Consider the following 24,584-nt stretch of genomic DNA (forward strand, 5'->3'; position numbering starts at 1 on the left):
TATATTCTATACCCAAAATAGTAATTAAAAATGGCTAACATAACGGCATTAACATCAAATAAAGATAATACTTCTAAATTATCGTCACTGCCTTATATAAGTTTATTTTAATTACCCGAATACAAAGGCTATGAAACAAACAACAACAAAAAACACCAGGCATCATTGATTATTAGTATCAAAACCATAGGGGAAAAAAGGTACTTAGAGCATTCTAGGGCCTCAAGTGCTTGACGTATGGTAAAAATTCTTTAGAGGTACTTATTATTCAAGTTACACGGACTCAATTTTTCTTATATAAAACTCAAACTGATTGCTATTCATTGCAAGATAGAAAGAGTGACAAGACTACCTAATAAGTGAATGTTATAATTGTTTTATATTTTTCCTTTGCTCCTTGCCACCTCCCTTGGGCAAAAAATCTGTTGCTCATGAGAGGGTGAGATGTCCTAACTCAAGACAGTGTTTTCTCTGGGTAGGTTCCCCAGTAAGCTTTCCAAAAAGAGTTATGTGAACACATTTAGTTAACTCAAGATACTGCTGTTCTGCCCATCTCCTCCTTAAATACTGGCAAAATCACTATGTACTGGACTAAACTGGGAGATGTTTTGTTCAGTGAAAAACTGTATGTTGGCTTGAGCCAAAACAACTCATTTCAATGGGTTACCAAAGCAAGTAGGGATTCCGACTCAGATTCTAATATAGTAGAGTCTTCTAAAATTTTCAGTCCCATCCAGGATACATGTTAACTTGTCTGCTAATGATAACCTCAGAACATTTCCTACAGGAATCTGATCACAGCAGTGAGGTGGTGACGGGACAGGCATGGTCAAGGGAGGCAGGGCAAAGCTGAGAGAACAAGGCTGAGAGACACGCAGCCGAGAGATGGATGTTTCACATTTTGGAAAACATGGATGAGAGGGAAGGTATAATCAGCCGTTATAATAAGCAGAAAGTTCTAGCGGTTGCTCTGAGGCTGTGAGAATGAGGAGTGGTCTTATTAAGAAGGACACCAGACATGCTGGTCAACCTGCGCTGGGCTCTGAGCATCCTGCCCTCCGCCATGCTCGGCAGGCTGCAGAGCCAGCTCTCCTCCTCACACCTAGGACGTGACCAGTTCCACCCCGCACGCTGCGCTGTGCTCCACTCCACGTTAGGAAGTGCAGAGCCAACTCTTTAAACAGCAGGTCTCCAAGAGAAGGAAAACAGAATGGAAAGAGCTATTTCTGCGACCATATTCGTCATTTGTGTTGCTGGACAGGAGAACGACAACAACAAACAACAACAACAACAAAAACTCTTCATAAAATGCTAACATTAGCAAAATGAACAGACACACACGTGGACTGAGCAATGACTTACTTCTTCTGAATAGTGATCTGAAGGAAGAGGTGGGTAGTCACACTGTTCTATCTTCTTACACAGCGAGTACAGATTCATTTTGTCACCATAGAAAGGACTCTGTAGCGCAGCCATCTGTAAAATGCTCCCAGTGAAACTGATATAGTTACATGTTAACTTTTAAAGGTGATTTTATCAAGTATATTAGACTCAGGTAGAAAATAATTACAAAGACTTTAAATAAAGTTATCTGGGCATTTTGATTTTTATGAATATTCCTTTCTGAGAAGTATTTAGTAAGTTCTAAAAATCTTACTTCAATTTTGGGGTTTTTTTGGTCAATATTTAAAATACCGTAAAAGGGAAAAATGGTTAGCACATACTTACATATGTATATACATACATATATGACATAAAGTAATACTAAGAGAAAGAACATACAGTAACTTAAAACTCTTTGTAAATACACCGTCATAAAAACAAGTAATATATCTCATGACTAAAGAGACATCAGTGGTATATATAAACCATGCGATAGTTAAAATATCACTAAAATGAAACAGAAATTGAAAATGAATTATAATTTAAGCAATAGTTTAGAGAGTAGAATGCACAGCATTTTATACATGACAGTTTCTGTAGGAAAGGGTTATTTTGAGAGGAAAAAAAAGTCTTCTCAATCTGAATGTTATAACTGACTCTCAAGTGGTTTACAATGAACTAGAACTTCTTTTCTTTTGATAATGTCTCAAAAACACTAAATATGTTCAAAAGCTCTCTGAGTCATAGCCGCTACTTTGAGGCATCTGAATGAGATTTCTATGCAGGGAAAAAAAAAGACTAAAAAATGATCAACTTTAAAAAAGACATTATTGAATTTAAATTTATTTTAAGACAAGGCTCTAACTTGACATTTAAAGTGCAAGCAAGTACTGGGGTAAGCAGGGTTACAAACTAAAAAATTCAATTTAAAATGTTCGCATCCTGTTCAAAACCTTCTAAATCTTTGAACCGCAGCAGCAAGAATACAACATGGAGTGCGAGGCTGCCCCAAAGTCAGTCACCCTTTTCTACATGTGCTAATAAGTTTGATTTTGGAAGGACAATGTGTACATTCCCCAGACAGGCAGAGTGTGTGTGAAACACGCTAGTCCATGCTGTGCTACTCAGTGAGCGTCAGTGGGGACAGGACAAGCTGAAAATGGCTCTCATCTGTCTTCTGGTGCTCCAGGCAAAGCTTTAACTCCTTCAGAGCCTTAAACGAAGAGGGAATGACACTGGAAATCAAACCTGCAAAGTAGCCTGACGTCGTTTTACTTAGCCTACATTTTATATGAAACCTACATAAACCTGTACGAAACCACCTCAGGAAAGGCTGTTCCACATGAGGAGAGAAAAGTAAAAAGAATATAAATGGCCCTAAACATGTAAAACCCTCCATCTGACAGGAAATTTCGAGAAGAGGAGCTATCAGTAATAACATGTATTTGTTTTGTTCTGTTTTGTTTAAAATGCAAGGACACTTGATGACAGAGTATTATAAAGGCCGCCTTAAAAAATACACTGTATAAATAAACTACAGTCTTTCCATGTTTGCAAAAACCCTATGTAAATGTACATATATTCATTATCATATGCTAGGAGTTCATTACAGTACTTTTGTCTCAATACTGCAGAGTGTTAAAAAAAAAAAAAATCTGAATGTCCCCTAAGGAGTTAAAACAGGAATAGTATATTTTCATGCATCTCCTGCTTTGACAGATGAAAAATGTCAACTGTCCTGTTTTTATTTTCAAGCTTTTGCACTATTCATCTGGTTCATTAGTGCATCTCGATGCTGCCCCTGACAGCTGCTCGCCCTCTCCTCCCAGCAGCTGAATTTTTCAGGCTAATTTGATCCTCCACACTGAGACGATCGCTAGAATGATTGACTTGCTCCCTGACCTCCAGGGTCTGACTTTCCTGATTAGTATTCTGGGGGTGTCGGAGGGACGAAAGCCCACTGTCTGTCTTCGGGGCTGGTGGCAGCTCTCTTTTTTTTTGAACTGTAAGCCACCAACCTACAACCCTGTAAGGATGCAATTGCTGCGCTGAACAATAAAGGAAATGTGTAAAACCTACTTTTCCATGTAAAGGTCCGTGTAGCAAAAGCACAGCATCTTGATTTTAATTAGTAAAGTCTACTTTGTTGCATATCAATTAAAACTGTACTGCTAGTTTTTTTTTTTTTTTTTGAGGTTTCAGGAATATTTGAAAGTCTAATTTTCTGAGTTTAAAATACATTTTCAAAAAAGCTTCCTACTCCTTCATTGTTAATAGTAAATTCTTAGAGGGATATAATATAAAATGTCCATGAGAGGTTGTGGCTAATTTTTTAAGGCTAAGTTCCTGGGTATTTCTATTAACATTATATTGAAACATAACTGGAAGGAGATAGAATATAAAGGTAAATGAAATATTTAAAAAAATTTTAGTTCTTCCACATGACCTGCATAGAGGAATTGAGAAAATTCGCTGAGATGAAAACCAACGTTTATCATGATAAATACTTTTAACTCAAAATCATCCATAACATATAAAACTCACGGCTATAGGAGTATCCAAAGAAATAATTTCTATTTTGGTGATCATTTTAAATACACATAAAAGTGGGACACTGCCTCTCAAAGGCAAATTCAGAATGTGAAGAATTATTTCAGTTTTGACATAAGAATCCAGTGACCCTAAAAGAATTTGCAAACTTCTCAAAAAGCATTACCTTAATTGAACTTTTTCTTTTTCGTTGCTAAATTTCATCTTGTTAGCGCAAACCAATTTGCTGTTTACTTTCCGGTGTTTAAAAGGAAAATGCCACTTTGATAATATTAGACTATGGCCTGAGGAACCTAACATTACCGAAATAAATATAAAATATTTAAAAATGTACAAAGTGACTTTAAACATTACAGTAATTTAATATAATCAAACCAATTCTTTTTAGCATTATATCAAATTAGTAGCAGAATATAATATAATGAGCATAGTCTCTTTTCATCTCATGTGCATACCTAAACACATGTTTTGTCATATCACTAATTCATAATTTTTCATTAAAAAATTATCCTAGGAATGTTACTGAAGAACATTTAAAAATCTGTTCTTTTAAAGTGGTAATTAGTTACTTTACTAGGAAGAACAAAATAAATAATCTCAGGTTCCTTAAATTAAAGAAATTTGAATCTGTAAACTATAATAATTAAAGATCATGATATACATTAAAAAATAAACCTTCTTATGCTCTACTTCCAAGTAATGGCTGGGCAATTAAAATAGATGATCTCATGATATATTTCATTTAAGTCAGGAGGACAGGAAATACAAAATATAGAGTAAGAAATATATTGGTTTCCATCTATCCACTTTGGGCTTCTTTTGTATACATTAAAACATGAAAATGATACTATGTATTATTTTCCTTCATTTTATTTTATTAGCTACTCAGATGTAGACTAACCTTTAATTAGCAGCTCTGACTTAAATCCCGAAATTACTAGGAAAATGACCATTTGATTAAAAAATAAATTTACATAAGTCAGTAGAGTCTTGAGAGCGTTTTGATACCATTACTCTGTAACATGGATGTAAAATGTGTTTTTACATAATATGCTTTTTTTCTACCCATCCAAATTACTGGATTGAAATATGTGTTAGAGGATATACCTAGATGGTTCCATTTTCCTTTGACAAATTATGACCAGTAGAACAGGAGAGAGATTATTTCACTAAGCTTTACCAATGCAACTGTTACTCATGGAAATGAAACAAAGTGGCAACCTAGAAAAATTATCTATTTGCCTACTATCCTTAAAGCTAACTTATTCTAAGTAAGAGCAAAAGAAATATTGGAAAAGATATTTACCATTTACCATGCTTTCATGTTTTAAATCCATTCCATACCTCTCCTGCTATGCATGGATAAGCAAGTTATTTTACAGAGGTATAAATGTACATTTTTATAAATAAGATATGCAGGAAAACATCGTATTAACATTAGAAACATTTTTAAAATAAAATTCTCCCTAAAAGGAAAAAACTTAAAAATATTTAGAGGAGGCAAATGTGCAGGAATGTATAATTTCCATTATAAAAGCAGCTACTAAGTCAATGGATTAACCCTTCCTAATTAAAAAGCTAATTCTTAAACACCATCCAGAAAAAAATAAGTGTATACTATAAGGACAGAGGAAATCTATAGCAGTAACTAAAAATACATCAATATGTGAACTTTATCAACATTACCTACCTCGTACAGTAGACAGCCAAGAGACCAGATGTCAGATTTGAAGTTGTATCCATTCTCATGTATTCTCTCTGGAGACATGTAGTAAGGAGTGCCCACTGCAAAAAATAAACCAAACCAAACAAGAGGAATATAAAAATGAAGATGCAGCTGTGGTCAGAAATTCTACACACACTGTTCTGGATTAAAATATGTCACCAAAATCACTCATTAGAATCAGGAAATTGTTTCTGTGAATACTTAAAACTATTTAATTTCCTCTGCTCCCTGACCCTTAAGCAACACATCAACATCCATCCTATATTAAAAAGGGTGTGGTGAGTTAAACTTTTGATCAATTCAGGGAAAATCTAGGGAGCTTAACTAAAGGAAAAATGAGGAGTTCTAACAAGAAAATCTACTTAAGCGATTCACATTGGCTTCATTTCTTTATTTTGAAAAAAATATGGCTTGCATATCCCAAACAATTAAGCATAATCATATACGCATTTACTTAAATATAAACATTAATTTTTAACAATTCAGTAGTGTCTATAAATAAATCTTGCTCATTAACTTTTAATAGAAACATTCCTTAGAATACAGTTGTAGCTTTTAAAATTACAAGTGATATAATCACTAACCTTCAGGACCCTACTTACCACCATTTTAAAAAGAATACAACAGACTTTTGTACACCAAAGGGTTATAAAATAACATATGTGAAAGTTCACTGATACCTCTGGAAAATTGTCTGGGTTATTATTACTGAGACTTTTTCTTAAAGACAAGATCCTCCAGATAATTTTTATTTTTGTTTCTTTTGAGGTGCTTATACTTGTTTCCTTTTTTTATGGTCATTTTAGAAAAGGGTAACATAATAAATGATAATGTAATAAATTAATACTTATTAAACATTTAAAATAGGCAAAGCATGTCATACTTTGAAGGGTAAAAACATTTACGTGACATTCAAAGTGAGTAACTTCAATTTCGAATTTAGATGGCTATTTCAACACCATTAGCCTAGGGCTTTTTGCCAAATAGAGAGTCCAGGTTTGAGAACAATATTTTGGAATTTTACTTGCTTGAGGCAAAACCTCCCCAAAATATGCTGCTACTCACGGAGAGAAGGGCATTCTCCTTTTTCTATTAATTTTCAAGAACTCCCCAGATATTTAGTGTAAATCTTAATGAGACTGTAACTCCCAGTACTGAACAGGGAACAGGAAGAGTCACACCAATAATCAAAGCATTTTCCTCAAAGGCAGGAGTCAGTTTTCCAAAAGAATAAGGTTGTAACCTAATAGTTATGTGTGGAAACTACACTGCGCGAAAGCTGAAAACATTACCAACCGTGCATTCGCAAGAAATCCTACCTAGTACTGGAATCCATTTTTACTAATAATGGGGATAGTCGTAGTCAGAATAGACAAAAGGGAAGTATTTATGGAAGTGAAGAAGTGAAGACAGGCACACAGGAGGATAAAATAAATTTAAATAGAATATGAACTACTCACACAGGCAATTAGTAAAACAAACCTTAAGAAATAAATGATCTCGGTGTAGCATCTACTCTAAAGACAGGTAAATCTGCCTGCCAATCTCTGTCGGGGTCAAAAAAGCCAAGAAACTTTCAGAAATAGCTAGAGTTTTAAACCATCTGAACTGTTACTGGGTAAAATAAACACAAGCTCTCTAGCTTTGGGAGTTCCAACCCCTTTCCCTTATCTTTTGCATTCTCGACTCCGATTACCAGAGGTATTTACACCCTTTCTCCATTTAAGGAAGGGTGGTGGGTCCAGCTGGAATAATCAGGGGCTGTGCACAGGCTCCTGGTTTCAGGACATAAAGCAAGTGACTGGCAGTGAGGAATGTGCAGAGAGAGGCTTCACGGAATCCACAGGGGGCATCTGAAAACACTGAGGCTTGAAGGTTCAGAGTTTACCAAAAGCAAAGGTAATGTTAACCAGTAGCTCTGGGAAACCTGCTGATACATTGGGGGTTTGATATGAGTGTGAAAGATTGATGATAGGGAAAAAGAGGAACAAATGCTAGCATTTTACAGAGATTAGCCCCCACATAACACCTTAACTGCAACACAACTGAACTCACAGACGACCCGCAAGTGAAGGAAGCAGAGGAAAAGAATGATCAGGAATTCCGCTCAACTAAACTTATCATGTAAAAAATTTTCATGTGAAGAAAAGCCTTTTCTGGGGAGCTGCTAGAGGTCTTTCTAAAAAATGACATATCGGGTTGACACTGACACTGTAAATTTAGACACTGATTCTTCTTCATTTTGTAAACAGCAAACTTCCTTATGCTAAATATGCACATTTTATTTTAATATTTAAATTATATGGATCTCAAAGAGATATGAAAATGTAAATCTAAGGATGCCACTCACCTTTATGACTGACACATTTCCAAAAGAGTCATTATGTAGGAAGAAGAGAAAGTCTGTATCCTGCCCTACAATTATTCATCGGATTGATTCCTAATTAGCGGCTGACCATGGCCGAAGAGGGAGTTTCCACTTGCTCCCTCTTACGTGATCCCTAAAGTGCGCCTCCCTTGTGGACAAGGGCTTTCCCGCTGATGGACACGGGGCAGAGAGGTTGAGCCCCATCAAACCAACAGACCCATCCTTCCTCTCTACCTAGCAGAGAGGTCGAAAAGTTTAAATTGCTTAGGAAAACCTGAAATACATTTAAATGCAGGGATAGGTCTTCCACATTTCAAACTTAAGGGATACACAACTATTTCCTAAAAGCCTTTTTAAAAAAATCCGCGACAGCCGTGTCTATTACTTCTATTGCCTCAAGAATGTTGTGACTTCTTTTAACAGCTGTATAAGGAAAGGGAGAGTTGTACAGTGATATGATTAGACATTAAACGATCATGCAAATTACTATGTACTGGGGGGCATGGAGAGGCAGGTTGCGTAATTTCACTGACCTTTTGAGAATTTATGGCTGTAGGTAAAATGAGAATGTATTTTACTAGAGCAGGTACTTATGCCATTTGAACCTCCTGATACACATGAAAGTAAGAAATGGATGATAATGTCATAAAAAAAAAACAAAACAGAGAAAGGCTGATGTTAGGGGAAAATTGCTAACATCTGAAAATGCTATGACTTTTCTTTAAAATATATGAAATCATTCAAATGTAAACAGATTTTAATTCCATTAATTGACTTACTCTTAGTTAAATGAGAAAAGTTTTACATTTTGTATACTCTGTTAACAATACATACATTCTAAAATTTATCCTGAGCAAAAGACTGATTTTCAGAAGTTCTACATTATGTTTAAGAGAGTCAAAAAAATTTTGCTAACATGCTGTTATGGAATACATGACTAAATTAATTAATAACTTCCCTCTTATCAAAACAAGTCAGATGCAGAATTTTTCAACATTTAGTAGCACAATTTCTGCAAAGACTTGAATTGAGAAAAACAATAGCACTACGGAGGCATCTGCTTATATGGTTAGAGTGGGTTGCTATTTTTTTTGTTTCATTTTGTTTTGTTTGTTTTAAACAAGGAAGGCAGGGCAAAACCAGCCAAAGGTCAGGAACTCCGTTTCACATCTTACCTCACTAACTAGCTAGGACCACTTAACTTCTCTTTTTGTTCACTTTCTTCACCTCTTAGATGCAGGGATGAGAAAGAGGAGATGGTTTCTGAGACAATTTTGCTCTAAATTCTGCAGGACTCACAAAAACCCTACAAAAAATCCATATGGAAAAAAGCAATGTATTCTTTTTTTTAAACTATTACATAGGAGAGCTGTGCAAAGTGTTTTAAGTCAGACAGTACAAACAAGCAAATTCAGTTTAGAAATGTTGCTTTTTTCTCTTAGAATTAAAGCAAACTACAGAAAGGAAGCTTTGAACCTGTCTAGTTGGGAACATTAAAAGGACAAGAGTTATCTTATACCTTCGTTTGATTTTAAAAAATAGATACACATAACTTCAGGGAATAAGAATTAATTTCCATTCTCTCCTTCATACTCTTAAGTCAGCCCAGAAGTCATGTTGGCAGACTTGAAGGAGGGAAGCCCAATGTATTTAATTGTAAGGAGTATCATCTAAGGTTAATACAGAATGGCTGGGCAGTAGACTAGTATTTTTTCTGCAAAAGACATATCTAAAATAAAATTTGTCATCTTTTAAGTGCCCCTGATGACATGAAGAGCTTTAATAATGCGGAGGGAGAAAAACCCAGGAAACTGTATTGTTACTGTTACTCTGCTCTGGGCACTGGGTTAAATGCATTCCACGTATTATCTGGCTGAACTTTGAATAAATGTTTAGCAGGTCCCTACTACAGGGCACATGCTGTTCTAGGCACTAGGGAGACAGAAGTGAGCGGATTAAGTCCTGACCTCATGGGGCTCATGCACTAGTGAAATGAGGACTATTATGAAGTAGCTTCAGAAGATGTTACTACTGTTACCTCGTTTTAGAGAAGAGGCTTTGGGAGTTCAGCTCATTTGAAAAAGATCACAAAATGGGTAAATGGTGGACCTGGAATTCAAACCACGTAGTTCTGTCCTACGCATTTAAACAGAAGGTTATTCCATTAAAACTGACCACTGTGAAATACAACTAAATGATAACGACAATAACAAAATTCTGTATCCTTCCACATTAAGACACAGAGAAATCTTCTACAAGTCAGGATGTACATACGAAAAGCCAGGAATAAAGGTCTGGGTTCAATGGGCTACACGTGGTAATTATACTACTTTGCAGCTACTCTGATTGTTTTAAACACGTGCTCGTTACAGTGACAGAGAGGTTAAATGTGCACAGTTTAAAATTAGATCATAGCTTCTTCCTGGAGCCATTACTAAAGACTAGAAAGGGCTGAAAGTTAAAAATAAATCAGTGAAAGTAGCCGATAGCACTGACTGAACATATGTTGCCTTTACGGCCCCAACTTGCCTTGGACTATGACGGGGAATAAGCCAAAGAAAGCTCCGCAGAGAGGTGCTAGGGAAAGGTGTGGGAAAAACCAGTATGTGACCACAGGTGGCACTTGGCACCAAAAATGAAACTGTTTTAATGCCTGGTTCAAGAACACTAAATTCCCAAGTTGAAATCAGAAGCTATATCACACTTGGAAATAGTGTGGGGAACATGATTTGTACACTCAACAGACTCCAGTGTGAAAATGCTGGTATCTGGTTTGAGTGATGGTCATGCATTTACTCTTCTGGTAATATCGCAAAATCTGAGAACCATTTGTCTCACTGTGGAAGGTAAAGAGAAGTTCAAACAATCTTCTAACAACAACAAAAACAACAATTTCCCCCCAAGGGGTTTCAAATATTATCTAGCACAAGGATCAGTATCAGAGAGTCCTACTTCGGTTTTTGTTTTTGTTTTTGTTTTTTATCTACATTTTCAGGATGTACAACAAACACACATAATAGCTAAAGTCACACATGTACATGCAAAAAGAAAATTTTCCATCTTTCCTCTTCGGGGGGGGGCAGATATTGAAAGTAACTAAAATGGATATTGAAACATTATTAGTCTAACTATTCTCATTTGTTTTTCTTCCTTCCAGCAGTCAGATAGGAAACACTTCAATTGTGTATAATAAATGCAACTCTGGTACAAACAGATTTGCTTAATAGCAGCTAACTACCCCCAATTACTTACATAGACATTTGGAGTATATAATGTGTTTAGATTTTATAGCAGATTAGCTTTCCTAATTAATATTATTAAAATTACTTTTTATCTCCACCTATATTACTTTTTATCTCCACCTATATAATGTGTTTAGATTTTATAGCAGATTAGCTTTCCTAATTAATATTATTAAAATTACTTTTTATCTCCACCTATATTCTAGTCCATGAGGGAGCAAGCCCCTCAAGAAGCAGGACTGGAATTGAGGAGATAAAGTCCCTTGAGAATTAAATAAACTTTTGTTCAACACACACACACACACACACACACACACACAAAACAAAGCAAAAAAGTGCAATAAACTAACAATAAGACAGAGAGAACTTGTCTGCAAAATTCATATTATGTCAAGTATGGTATATTCTTCCCTAAAAAGAAAATGTACATCACAATGCAATAAAACACCTATAAAGCTTTATAATAAAAATGTGAAATTTTAATGTCAAAATATCAGTCCAAAAAAGAAAGTGCTTAGTTTAATGCAAACTTTCATTAAACCTCCAACTTTTAAACAACTTCACCTTATCAAGTCATTAAAGGAGGATACAAACAAATTCTCCATAATGTCTACTAAAATAGTGTGGTAAGCAGAATTCTGGCCCCCATAATCTTTACCCTCTGGTGTCATACTGTATAAGCCATGTTACCTGGCAAAAATGACTTTACAGGGGCACCTGGGTGGCTCAGTGGGTTAAAGCCCCTGCCTTCGGCTCAGGTCATGATCTCGGGGTCCTGGGATCGAGCCCCCCCATCGGGCTCTCTGCTCAGCGGGGAGCCTGCTTCCCCCTCTCTCTCTGCCTGCCTCTCTGCCTACTTGTGATCTGTCTGTCAAATAAATAAATAAAAATCTTCTAAAAAAGTGACTTCACAGATGTAAGATTATGGACTTTACGATAGATTATCCTAGATTATCAGTGAGAGATGTAAGGGAAGGGGCAGGAGGGATCCGAAGTGTGAGAGGAATTCTACCCACCACTGCTGATTGTAGAGATGTGAAAAAGGGTTTAAGCCACTAAATTTATGGTAATTTATTAGGAAAATAATAGAAAGCAAAAAGAAATGTGTTAATGATTAATGCATTGCATGGGAGAGAGGAACATTCAATTCAATGAGCTGAGAACCAATTATGTACCAAGAACTACATTAGGCAATGGGGGGCTAAAAAGAGAAGCATATATGGTTTGAAAAATGTTTGACCCCTATGAGCTCACTGGATTATTTTGGGATGGGATGAGTTGTGCTTTGGGGAGTTTTTTACAGGAGGCGGGGGCAGGGGGTGCGGGGACATGGTAGTAAGAGAAGTCTTCTTTACCCAAGGAAGACTAAAAGAATAAATTATGGTCTTTTGTAATTTAAATGAACTCTGGCTTGTTCATTAATTGATACGACACTAATCCAGGTAATACAACTACCTTAATGTTGAATTAGAGATCGACACAGAAAACAGTTCATGTGCTACATGGCACTTACTCCATAGCTGGTATTTGAAGCTTGGTAAGTAGTAGTTTTTATTACAAATTTTTAAAATTGACCAAAATAAGGTCCCTAGCATAAATACGTACAACAGGGATTAACTACAGCTTTACTGATCAAGAGAAAAGTCATGAGGGATCAACAGTCTGGTGAACCTCATGAATTATTCTGATTTGAAAAATAATTTCTCCGAAAGAAAAGTAATCCTAATCCCAACTCTAATAATAATCTCTGCTCAGAATTTCCTTTTAGAATAATGAAAATTCCCTAAGGCTCTCTATGGCTACTTCTGCATTCACCACCAGCACACATTCCCACTGAGAGAGTTAATTACGCTTTAGGTGCAACAGCAACAAATGTATCACAAAAATGAACAATTAGGGAAAGAATACAAAACAAACAATAGGAAAAATAAATCGGGTAATTTCTGCTTCATCTCATGCCCATGGACAATGCTCACATTTATTATCTCTGGTTCTCCTCTTCCTTAACACACGGAAATTATACTACCCCATTCCCTTGAGACAGGTAAGGTCGTGAGACTTGTTTTGGACAATAAAATATGAATGGGCATTATCTGTGTTATAAAGAAGTAGGACGGGTTTAATTCAGAGCCAGTAAGTGATTGGCCATGTTCTCCCACCCTTATGAGATAGCAAAAACTTAGGTTGATATGACAAGTCGCCACATGGAGAGAGGGCAGCTACCCTAGGGAGCCACACGAGGCCCAGAGTGGACTTCAGGTGACCAGACAGAATACGCTTTAGTGCCAAGCAACTGAGATCCTCTAATACTGAACCTGACCTCTGCTTACTGAGCATAATCTAACCCACACTTACTGATAGACTCCGTTAAATCCAACCTTTGATGTGTAGCCTGTCTCTACACCCATTCATCATTTAATCAATACTCATTATCTATTATATGTGCAATGCCTTCTTCTAGGTATTTAGAACACATCACGAAACCAAAAACACAAAGACCCCTTTCTTCATGAAGGTTACATTTTAGCTGGAGGAGAGAGAAAAAAGTATAAAGCATAACAAATAAATTATATAGCATATTGGAGGTAAGAAGTCCTAATGAGAACAGAAAAGTTATATAAGGTAAGGATCAGGAATTCTAGGGAGGGTAAAGGAGCAGAGGTCAGGTTCAGTATTAGGGAATCTCAGTTTTCTACTTTGTAACAGCCAATCGACCTAGTTAGAGAACACTGAGGAACAAGGAGAAAATGTCCTTTAAAACTGCTTGTAAATTACACAATGCTATATACATATTCGTTCTTACTGCTGTTCCTAGTTCATAGCAGAAGAGGATTCCTCTGGGTCATTATTATAGGAAATAAGGGTAGTGTGATATGTTTTTACTAAAAATCATATATTTGGAATACATAAAATTTATTCCATGTATTCTGCTGTATTTTTAAATATCCAAAGGTAAAGATATTTGATCCCTTAGCAATCTGCCTCTGGGTCAGACATCTTGTGAAAAGAGACTTTAGAGTAAGTTAAGGAAAAAGTGTAACAAAAGTATATTCTGTGTTTCGTGAGAAAAATAGACCCTGATTACCATGTTCCTATTTCACAGGTTTTGGTCTAACTGTACTTTTCAGGTTAGAAGAGCCACTTAGAAATATTTGCCAAAGTTGCCCGTAGGCAGAATGGTAGTGAAGAAAGACCTCAATATCCCTGAGGTCTATTTCCTGTTTATTTCTGAATCTGGGAGCATTAAGAGCAGCCAAGTCCAGGAGAGGGGGGTAAACTCTGGTCTCACATGTGGGTTCCTAGGCAATGTGCAGGACAGAACAAGATAACTGCAGACAGAAAGAAAAACAACAAATGAAAAAACATTACTAGAGTAGGAGAACATGCCACAAGGTACTGATACGGAGAAAAAAAGTCAGTTTTGTCGGGAGAGTAAGTCCTGCGTAGGAAGCCACAGACCCACTCACTATCCTCTAGCTATTTACCTCTCTGTGCCTCAGTTCTTGTGACTCTAGAAGGGAAATAATCCACACCCGTAGTTCACACATCTCAGTAAGGGTCTTAGGGAATGGAATGATTTGTAAATTGTACAGAGCCCCCACGCATGTTATTACCCACCCCCAGAAAAACAGAGAATACTGTAAATGGTTAATTTGATTGATCAAATGACCTAATAACCAAGCAGCAAGTCAGAAGAATGTCTAAAAGTATGTCGAAAGGGGGGATCTGTCTTTAAGTAAATGGAACAGCATGACTGGGGGGCCTGGGTGGTGAACAGTTAAGCATCTGCCATGGGCTCAGGTCATGATCCCAAGGTTCTGGAATCAAGCAGTGTAGGGCTCCCTGTTCAGCTGGGAATCTGTTTCTTCCTCTCCCTCTGCCTTCCCCCTCCCCAGCTCATTCTCCCTCTCTCTCTCAAGATAAATAAAATCTTAAAAAAAGTAAAAGAAAAAGAAAGAAAGAGAGGAAAGAAGGAAGGAAGGATGGATGAATTGTAAACAAAGACCAGTGTTTTCCAAATTACAGGCCATTATCAATTAATGAGTTATAAAATCAATTTAGTGGGTTGCAACTAGCATTATTTTCAGTAAAATAAAACAGAACAGACAATACAGTCATAATGTAAAGCACTGTCATAGGAACCTTTTGCTTCAATTATATACGGTTACATTCCTGTGCAATCACATTGTTGCTGGGGTCATTGTCAAGAAATTTAAAAGCCACTTACCTAGACTGTTAAGAAGTTTGAGTCAAGGGAGACAGATGTGTCCTCATTTAAATTTTAAGATATAGATATAAATATACATATCTATACCTATATATATAACAGATTTTTTAACACCTGTAACATTTATAAGGTTGACAATATAAAGAAAAAAAAAAAAGGCAAGATTCACAGGGATATATATAATCCTACTATCAGTCTCCCTAGCAACACCTCTGTCCAAATCAATATAAAAGCACTAAATGAAGATCTGACTTAACATAACTTCATGTACAAAACAAAAGGAGGAGGGGGACAAAAACAAAGGAACTGTCTAGATCATAGATTATAGGCAGCGACGAACTTTCTATACTCTGAGCTAATGAGTTCATGTGGTATCTCTGTTCAGTTTTGGGCAGCACATCCTGAGAGGCTCTCAGAGACAAAGGAGGGCCACCACTGGACACAGAAGAACCTGAAAACAGCAGACAATAGTGGGTATGATTATCCCGAAGAAGGCAAAAGAGGCTCATGGCTTCAGTCTTCACAGCACATCATGTTGCTCTCCAATTATGTCTTGGGGAAGCTCGCCACCGCACTTAGAATGAGATATGGGAGCTTTTCCCACATCTGGCTACAACCCTTCCCTCACGCTGCTCCAGCAAACTCTCCACAGACAGAGCTTATCCTGCGTCTGCCCCTTTGTATAAAATGCTCTTCCGTCAGTCTGACACACTGTTCCCTAGGTCATGTGTAGCTGGTTCTTCTGCACCCTGATCTTGGTTCAAAGTCACCTCCTGGAGGAGGCCTTATCTGACCATGTCTCTTCTCACATAATCCTCCTCCTAGTCACGCTCTCTCACATGGCTAACAAATACAAAAACGAAAGCATAAGATAATTATCTATTCCCTCGCCCCACACTGAGATCTATGAAGATCACTGGTCTTGTTTAGGCTTGTTCCTGGTCCCTAGAACAGCACATGCATGAGAAAGGTACTAAAACTGTCTTTTAAATGATTCAATTCAGGTACTTTACAAGAACAATAAACAGTACATGAATTCCTTCTTCTTTTTCCCTTCATCCCTTTGCTATATCTTCACCACCAATACCACCTTCGTATTCACTTAAGCAACTTAACAGCACATTATGGTGAACGAAAACACCTTTATGTTCATGTATTATTAGAAATTAGGGCAAAACATAGAATAGTTATCCACATTTCTGTCATCATCAATTGGAAACTGAGAAGTCGGAAAAGTTAATAAATGGTTTGATCAAAGCCCTACAGTCCAAGGGACATGTAAATCCAGATGTCCTCCATTCTCTCCAAAACATCATGCTATTTCTCACATTTGGAACAAAGCAAGAGGAAAAACACAGCGGGCACATAAGGAGGGAGGGCTGTGTAGTCAATGGCAAGAATGAAAAGTTACAGAGGACCTCAGACTCTAGAGGACCCCGACTACTTAAGGACTCTGTACAACATTCTTTAGGCAACAGGGAACAATCAAGGATTTGGGGGGAAGTGATACAATCAGATAATCTCTTTTAGGAAGGTAAGTCTGCTGGAAATATATATAGTTGACTTTCTTAAAATACTAGAAATGAGAGAACATTTTCCTAGTTTAAACATAAAGTCACTATAGATTAAGGACGCAGGAAAAGAAAAGAGAGAGACTGTGATTCAACGTATATGCTGGGAGCAGGGAGGAAGTAGAAGGAAAAGTGAAGGCCTCTGAGAATTTTTTTTTTCTATCTGAGGATTTGAACATAGTCTGAACATCCAGCAACATCAGATTTTATATTTGTCATTTTTAAGGCTGTTCCTTGTTGACATACTTTTAATTAAGAAAAATGGTTCTGAAAACACTATAAATGTGACCACCCGTACAACTTTATTTGCTACAGAAAATGTGACAGAACTACAGATTCTACTGCATGTTCATTTGTTATCAAAAAGTGAAATAATACAAATAAGTGATACAAAATGAACAGAAAATTGAAAAATTCAAATGCTTGACAGTCTTTTAAAGATTGTTAAAAAATAAGAAATGTTGGAAGTGTGAGTTCCTATTAATGAATCAAAGTAAGAAAAAACAGCATCCTTTACTTCATTTCTGAATAGTAATATATATTTTGGAAAACAGAAAATGTAAGTGCGTAACTGTAGCAAGATGTTTTTAAAATCCTATTAATTTTTGCTTTTTTGAATTAAATTCCTAAAAACATCTCCTTTACAAAGTTAGATGAAATTGGGCTCCAAGATCAACTTCATTTGATGTAAAAACAGTATAAACTACATACAGATCTCACTTATTTGTAGTTACATTAAAATTTAGACCTGTTCTAGGGATAAATCATGCCCTACAGATATTACCCTCAGTAAAATCAAAAAACAAATCAACACAGAATAAAATCTATAATTCTATCATATTTTCTATAAGCAAAATTAATTCACATAGATGCCACAATTTCAATTGCTTTTCACAATCAACTCTTAGAAGCGAAGTTAGGATTTGCTCTTAAAAATAAAAATACATGATAATAATATATAAGGGTAATAATTCTTTTAAAAGTAACATAAGTTGGGGCGCCTGGGTAACTCAGTCGTTAAGCGTCCGCCCTCAGTTCAGGTCATGATCCCAGAGTCCTGGGATCGAGCCCCACATCAGGCTTCTTGCCCAGCAGGAAGCCTGCTTCTCACTCTCCCACTCCCCCTGCTTGTGTTCCCTCTCTCGCTGTGTCTCTGTCAAATAAAATCTTTTCAAACAATAAATAAATATAAGTAATGTAAGTCAACAAACATAAGTGTGTGTCAGGATTTATGTCCTTGTTATTTTATACATATTCTTGGTTAGCAGACAATTTTTCCTGATCCTTCTAAATAGGTTTTTTATTGGGTCCACATAGCCATGGTAGGCCAGAATTCAATCTTTAATTCTGGATGTTCATTACACTTTGCTTACTGAACTTCAGTTTCAGACCATCAAAATCTATACTTTGCAGAGAAGACAAGTAGGAATAAAAGACATTTTCATATTTTAAGAATATTTTTTTCTCAAAATAATATGGGAAAAAATACTTGTGAAAGAAATTATTTTTCTACCGATTCATTCATTAAAGAAAGTGTCTTGCTGCTACTTCCTCACTGGCTGCACTACAGGTGGTGTCTTAGAACGTTCTGTAATTACGGCGTCCCATCTATTTTACATGCACACACGTATATACTTACATAGCTACATAAAACTATATGACCCTAAGTAAAATGATTTAGATAAAACCTGATATGACAGAACTTCTTAATGAATTTACTCTCCATATCACATAATTTGAACTAACACATCACCTAAACTTGAAGATGCACATTTGCCAACCCTGTTTAGAACTTTTGTACAAGGCAGGGGCAGGCAAGCTAAAGAAGTCCATTTCCAAAACTGCTGTTAGTTTCATTCCCCAGATCCTGAGAGTCAGGTGACTACAGCATGCTCACAGTGACAGTCTGCAAAGCAGCATTTAAGAAACACACGTGTGTGCCTGAGCATGGGTATGCAGGTGTGCAGTGTGTGTATGTGTGTGTGTACGTACATGTGTCTGTCTGTAAGTGTAATTTAGCATTTCTAGGTAAACTAAGTGACAGAATTCTGTTAAAACATTCAAGTGAGTATCAAAGTGAAAACATGTTACTTTTACTGTGAGAAATGACACTGACATGGAATAGTCTATGTTTTCTTCATATTTGCATTGTTAAGAGTTGTAACTTCCAAATAAAACTTGTGAAAGTGCCACTAAAATTTATGCATTTCTTATCAAATCTTCTTAACCAGAAAAATTTGTAATGCTCTCTAAAAATAAATGTAAAGTGAAAGGGAACAAGACAGTATTACTCGACATCAGTTGAAAATTAATTTTCTTAGAATATTTGACAAAATAAAAACTCTGTGAAAAGGGTAAAGTATTATCTTTCTATCACTCTTTAACCCAGGATCCAATATTTTGTCATTCAGCAGTGATCGGTTACCTACTTATGTGCCAGATACTGTTCTAAACATAAAAGAAATTAAATGACAGGTTCAGGGCCACACAGAGTCTTACTAACAAAGCAGGAAAAACTTTAAAAGGTCTAGTCAACCATTTTAGATGCTCATTTCACTACCCTACTATTTATTGTAATTCACTTATTCCTCATCAGGCCATTTTAAAGTTTTTTATTTCACATTTAAACACAATTTTATAAAAAGAGTTAATGGTTTTCAATGAAATGATGATACCAAAGATGGGCACCATTAAATTAAAGTCAACTTATTTTTATCTTAATTCTTATTTTATTCTGGTTGTTACCATTTTATTTAAGTTTTATATTTACAAGAACAAAATGTGATTTGAAGAGTTTTAAGAGAAGCTCTGTCACTCTCTTTAGGTTATTAGATTTAAAAATTATTTCTTCCTAGTAATTTCTATTGAAGTGGACAACTTTTTCCATCGTTAACATAATATTGTAACAGCTATACATTCCGTTCTATTTTAGATATAAGGGACACTGCTATATTATTAGTTTTAGAATGAATATACTGCAGATATCTTCTATGTAACTTAGGAGAATATTTTCCTCCTTAGTTTTAGACCATCTTTAAGGTTTTCCCCTCTGCAGTAATCACATCTATATGTGTTATTTTAGTAAAACATTTACAAATTACTACGTTATTTTTAAATAGTCAGGTGATGTACTCTTTCATGATATGGTTTAATCATCATATCTCCATATTATCTCAATGTTGTTAAATGAAGAATGAAAGGAATGCTCCATAGCAACTGTTAAAACCAAGTTTGTTTATTAGTATTTTTTTGGACCAAATGTCTACCTGGGGTCTAATTAACAGAAGTATCCAACGGTCACGTGAATGGACACATTATGTTTAGTAGAGAATCTCAGGATCTGATGATTTTAAAAACAGTTGTCTTTAGACTGTAAGAGCTGGCATATAATTAGTACATCCCTTATGTTGTTTTTCACCACACACATGCACACACAAGCACGCACGCATGCACACGATAACTGAATGAAATTATACTGTGTCTCTTACCTAAAGAATGTGCAGCTGTGGTTTTGGAGCTGAAAAACCGACCAAGCCCAAGATCTCCAAGTTTTACCACTCCAGTGGCTGTAATGAACACATTAGCTGGTTTTATGTCTGTGAAGAGATGAAGGAATCAGGGGAAAGATGATGTCAGCTTAGGTGTTTTCAAGGGATTTAAAATACTTTTCACGGCAGAATTTAAACTCTATCTCAAAAATGAAAGAAAGTCAGTTTGAATTTTGACCCAATTGCTTCATTCTGGATAATTCTGATATAGCCTTATTACTTCGGAGTTCTTAGTCCTCTGATAAAGAAATAATCATCAATGCAGCATGATAGAGATTGCTCCTAATTTTCACTTAAAATGCATTTTCAAAGAAACTTTTGTGAAATGCAAAGCACAAAATAAATTTATGCCCATGTTATATCAATATTAAATATCTTATTAAACATTAATTTATTGATACATTTACATAAATATAAAATCATAACTCTACTATGAACATAATTATTTATTTAGATGACCTTACAAATCATAATTGCTTAAATAAACTGTATTGAAATTTTTCACACCCCAAAATCAGAGGATCAGTTCCTAAGTGATGCCATCTTTACATGATCTGCCCCACTATTTGATTGACAATCAAGAATATATTAAGAGCTAATGTTAAAAATTAAGAAATGAAATGGCGTAATATATACTGTTCGCTGAATCTTCCTTACACATAATCAACTGCTTTCCTGCGCCTTTTCTTTTTTTAAGTTACCAACATTATTAGCAGGATGCTCAGAAGAGGCAAGCAGAACAATAACTAATTCTCATTTTTCTTTAAAACAAGTAGAGCTTTACTGAAAGGTTTTTCATCCTAGTAAATGATAATTTGAAAATAAATTAACTGAGAAAGCATGATACTATGCCACGACTGGAAGGTATTTATTCTTAAATTGCCTAATAACCTGCATCACTTAAAACAACTTTAGAAATTATTTGTGATTTTTATCCTACCTCTATGCATGACTCGTCGAGAATGCATGTGTTCCAATGCACTGCAGAGTTGAACAAAGTATTTCCAAACAGTTCTTTCAGGAATTAGCCGCTTTTGTTTCTTAAAATGCTTTTTAAAAAATTTAAATAAGAATTATTAGGAATTAAAATATCTTCAGACTACATTCTGATATGCAAATGCCTTAAGTCAGAAAAACACTTAGTTTCATCTATCTATTGCCAACTAAAAAGCATATAATTTCCCACAGTGAGATGATTTCAAGAATTTTTACCTGACATATTAGCTTAAGTTTCTTACTATTATATCTGAAGTTAGCATATGCCATATAAAGCTACATCTTTGTGATGTCCAAGATTTCAAAAAATTAACATCTATTAAAATAATTTCCTATCCTAAAAGGATGATGTCAAATTTCATTTTAAGAAAACCTGGAATAAAATAGTCTGAAAACCTGAAGGTAATTATGTTCATTAAAAGACAATTCTTCTCCTGACAGAAGGCTTCACTATAGAATTCCTTTTAAATATTGAACCACCTTGGTGATTTGAAATATCAGTTAATTTATTAAAAATTAAATAAAAGAGATTTATGTAAAAAGTTTTCATGAATATTTCTACTGCACATTATAAAAAAAAAAAAAAAAAACCTGTACTTTGAATGGATGAAACCAAACTTCATAGTAGAAAAACATTATAGGAAGGTCCAGGCAAAACGCTAAGCACCAACAACCTAGCTGGGAAAGAGTGGGCCCTCAATCACCCAAAGAACTGCAAAACCAGAGGTATAGATTTATGCCCATTTTCCTATATTACATTTGCTAGAAGAATATATCTCCTTCAAGAACAAAGTTTTTAGTTTCCTAAAATTCATAAAGATTACATAAAAATTATTTTTCTAACACAAAAATGCAATTGGTTTCCTGTTTAACAATATTTACAAATGACCAACATGAAATACTACATATAAGGAATTTTTTATGACATGTTCTGGTAATTTTAACTTTTAAAAAACACAAATAGTTATTAACAGATATCAACATTTAAGTGCGTACTATAATGCATTTTTTCTGGAAAAGTTTTTGGAAGTTCAACTGATTTGATTTGTTATTGAAAATGGAGAAACTGTAATTTGGGTAACTGCAAAGCAAGTTTCTCTGTCAATTTTTTACCCCTGTGACCAGTTGAGGGCAGGCTGAAAGAAGAACATAGGGAAATCTGCTGATATCCCTACTTCACACTTAGCAAAAGATTCTATCTACTGTCTCATATGCACTCAATATACCAAAAGGATAAATCTTCAAGGAAAAGCCAGTAACTTTAGATTAATGTTAACTATGGAAATGAACTTAGTAATTTCAAGGGCTATTAACATCAGTAGGAAAAAGCAAGTAACAATTAGATGACCAGGTAATTAAAGAGCAAATCAGGGTATTACTAAAATGCTGAAAACCTCCCATATCATGTTTCAATATTCAGTATTTTTAATTGCAGACTGTGTCAACATCACTCTTCATTCTAAGGGGCCAGGCTGCAAAATCAGTTCTATACATATAATTTTCTTTCAGATTTGGAATGAGTCCAAATAAAGCCTGTCTATGTGCTCTCCCTGATGCTGGATTAGCATATCAGAAGACTGTTTGATGTCAACAGGAAGATGGGGACCAGGTTTCTTTTCATTCAAAAATAAATATAATGCATCATGTAAGCATCAGACCATGAAAGAAAAATTTTATGCTTTAATACAGATTCTGAAATCATCATAGTCATAATTAATTTGGCACATTACTTTTAAAGTCTCATTATTTAAACAATAAATCATATATATAGGAAAAAGCAGAATGAAAAAAATGGCCCTCAAAATGCACCGTTAGGGAAGATGTTATCAGACCAAGAGGGTCTGATCATCTTCATGTTTTTATATTCTTTGAGACCATCTCTTTGAACAACAAATTAAAGATGAAGACAGTAAATTGATATCAATACAATGCTACCTAGACAGAATGACCTGGCAAAAACGTAAGTATCCAAATCAGTAATAGGTTTCTGAAGAATAATTTTATGAACCTGATTCGCTCATAAGAGAAAGCAGAGGCAGTTTCATTATGTCATTGGTATCTCACAAATATGTCTTATCTGTTTCACCACATGCAGTTTTCCATCACTTCTTAAGTGCAGGGTTTTTTTTGTTTGTTTTTTTGTTTGTTTTACAAAACCAATACTTATGAGAAAAGTCTGTCTGTTCTGATGGTGGCACTGTTGGCCATCTCTTAAAAAGAGGATGAACAGAAAAAAGGCAATGAAAATTTGAATTTTTTTTACTACTGGTAAAATTTATATTAGCCAGAAACTTTCACAATGCCAAAGTATTAAAAAAAAACAATCTTTTCGAAATTTATTCTCATATAGACATATCTGTTAATTCTTTAGTCAAATAGCATTACTGTTCAAAAATCCACTTTTTTTCTAAAATAAAGACAGCCCTACATAACTACTTAAGACTAGATTAGGAAAAAAAAAATCTAATGCCAAGAAACAGAAATTACAAATGCACATGTATTTGTCATGTGGTAAGTTTTTAATAAAGCAAGAAATAATGTAGCCAAATTTCTTAAAGGTTCATGTCAATAAACATTTACGTGAAAAGGAAGATTGTCCAATATGGCACTTTACTATATTTACATTATGAAACTGAACTTCAAGTTTTTTTAATCTGAAAATAAAGTATCTGAAAATTTACAAAGAGGCAGAAATTGGCACTCAGGTATACCTTATCACTTGGAATTAACTTTTATTTAGTCTTTTTTTAAAAACAGGGTAGTCTTTTCACTATGCAAAGCTTCAAATATTGTTTATAAACCTATTTACTATCTCCATTAACATCATTCAAGTAAACACTGAACATTATTCAAATTCAAGAAACAGACGTATCAAAAAGCTAGTCATTGTACATATAAAACATCACAATATATTATATTCTCACTTATGTGTAAAAAGACTACCAGCCTTCTCTTAGGTGAAATTCAGCACA

The 24,584-nt window shown here is 35.2% G+C and overlaps 1 protein-coding gene across 1 annotated transcript in view; it reads right to left on the minus strand.

Moving 5' to 3' along the window:
- Window positions 1–24,584, minus strand: part of NEK7 (NIMA related kinase 7) — a 149,432-nt gene that overhangs the window by 19,335 nt on the left and 105,513 nt on the right. The window contains exons 6-9 of the mRNA XM_080825279.1: window positions 21,557–21,665; window positions 20,557–20,664; window positions 5,624–5,718; window positions 1,363–1,476 (exon numbers count right to left, since the gene is read on the minus strand). Of these exons, the coding sequence (XP_080681405.1) occupies window positions 1,363–1,476; window positions 5,624–5,718; window positions 20,557–20,664; window positions 21,557–21,665 (426 nt within the window). The remainder of the gene's footprint in view (window positions 1–1,362; window positions 1,477–5,623; window positions 5,719–20,556; window positions 20,665–21,556; window positions 21,666–24,584) is intronic.

This window comes from Martes martes, assembly GCF_963455335.1.
Source record: "Martes martes genome assembly, chromosome: 15".
In the NCBI taxonomy this organism is placed as follows: domain Eukaryota; kingdom Metazoa; phylum Chordata; class Mammalia; order Carnivora; family Mustelidae; genus Martes; species Martes martes.